General features: G+C 34.9%; 1 protein-coding gene across 1 annotated transcript in view; it reads right to left on the reverse strand.

Annotated features, from left to right (window-relative positions):
• LOC101851597 overlaps window positions 1-1,173 on the reverse strand; it is a gene marked incomplete at its 5' end in the record, with an annotated part of 41,465 nt that overhangs the window by 13,315 nt on the left and 26,977 nt on the right. The window contains 1 exon segment of the mRNA XM_013086558.2: window positions 162-271. Coding sequence (XP_012942012.1) covers window positions 162-271 — 110 coding nt within the window.

Here is a 1,173-nt window from a genome sequence, read left to right on the forward strand (position 1 = left end):
TGTGTATGTGTGTGTGTGTGTGTGTATGTGTGTGTGTGTGTGTGAGTTTGTGTGTGTGTGTACTTAAATATTCTTTCATTTGTGTCAAAAACCAATTTTCAAGCGTTGTTAAACTTAAAGCCTTACATTATCTATCAAAAGATAAAAGCAGCAAAAATTACCTCGTCTCTTGTGTAAAAACCTGAACCACTTGTGGAGTCATCTGGTCCCGATCCAAGCGTGGACATAATGCACTCCGTCTCTTTCGGGTCATGGCACCGTTTCCCGCCAACCTGAGGGGCCCAAGGAAGGTTTTATTTTTTAGTTTTACGACAATTGTAAACTCAATAGGGTCATATATTACAAATGCCGAAAATAAGAGGTTATGCAAGAGAGTAAAAAACAGCAAAAGGAGGATGAGAGATAAGGACGATAGATGTTTGATAGGAAAAAAGGAGTATACTACACCAGAGCACCCACCAACCGTCCGAAGGTTTTTATCTTATAGCCCATACCATGGTTTGATTTGGTGTGTTGCATAGTGTATAATTCAATTATTGCAACAATTTATTTGCTGCACAACTTCCATCATTGTTTGGTATTTTATATAGCTCACACTATTGTTTCATCTATTGCACTCATTGCATTATAGTTTGTTATTAAATTTACACAATCTACGTTATTTTTTTGTTATTTTTGCAAGATTGTTGTTTGATTTATTGCAGAGCTTTCATCATTGTTTGTTTTGGGGTTGTTTTTTTTAACACGACCTGCATTAATATTGTTGTTTTTTTTTGTTTGTTTAAACAGCTTACATTTTAGTTTGGTTTTCCTGCACAGTTAAAATAAATGTTTTGCAAATTTTCCAAAGTTCACATTATTGTTTATTGTTTGGTCTTTTACATAGCTCATATATTTGAATGATCTTTTACAAACTTGACATTCTTGTTTGGTTCATTGCAGGTTTTGAAGTCACAACTATATAATGAAGTGACCAAAATGCAACCAAAAACATAATGTTTATACATGAGATATTTCATTGTATTCTGAAGGCGTAATTCCTCCGTCTCCCTTTTTCTCTCCCAACTCCTCATGTTCCATGCCACTATCACTGACGTGTTACCCCCCTTTCTCTTCTTCTTTCTTCTTCTTCTTCTTCTTCTTCTTCTTCTTCTTCTTCTTCTTCTTCTTCTT

The sequence above is a fragment of the Aplysia californica genome, unplaced genomic scaffold (genome assembly GCF_000002075.1).
Source record: "Aplysia californica isolate F4 #8 unplaced genomic scaffold, AplCal3.0 scaffold00479, whole genome shotgun sequence".
Taxonomy (NCBI): Eukaryota; Metazoa; Mollusca; class Gastropoda; order Aplysiida; family Aplysiidae; genus Aplysia; species Aplysia californica.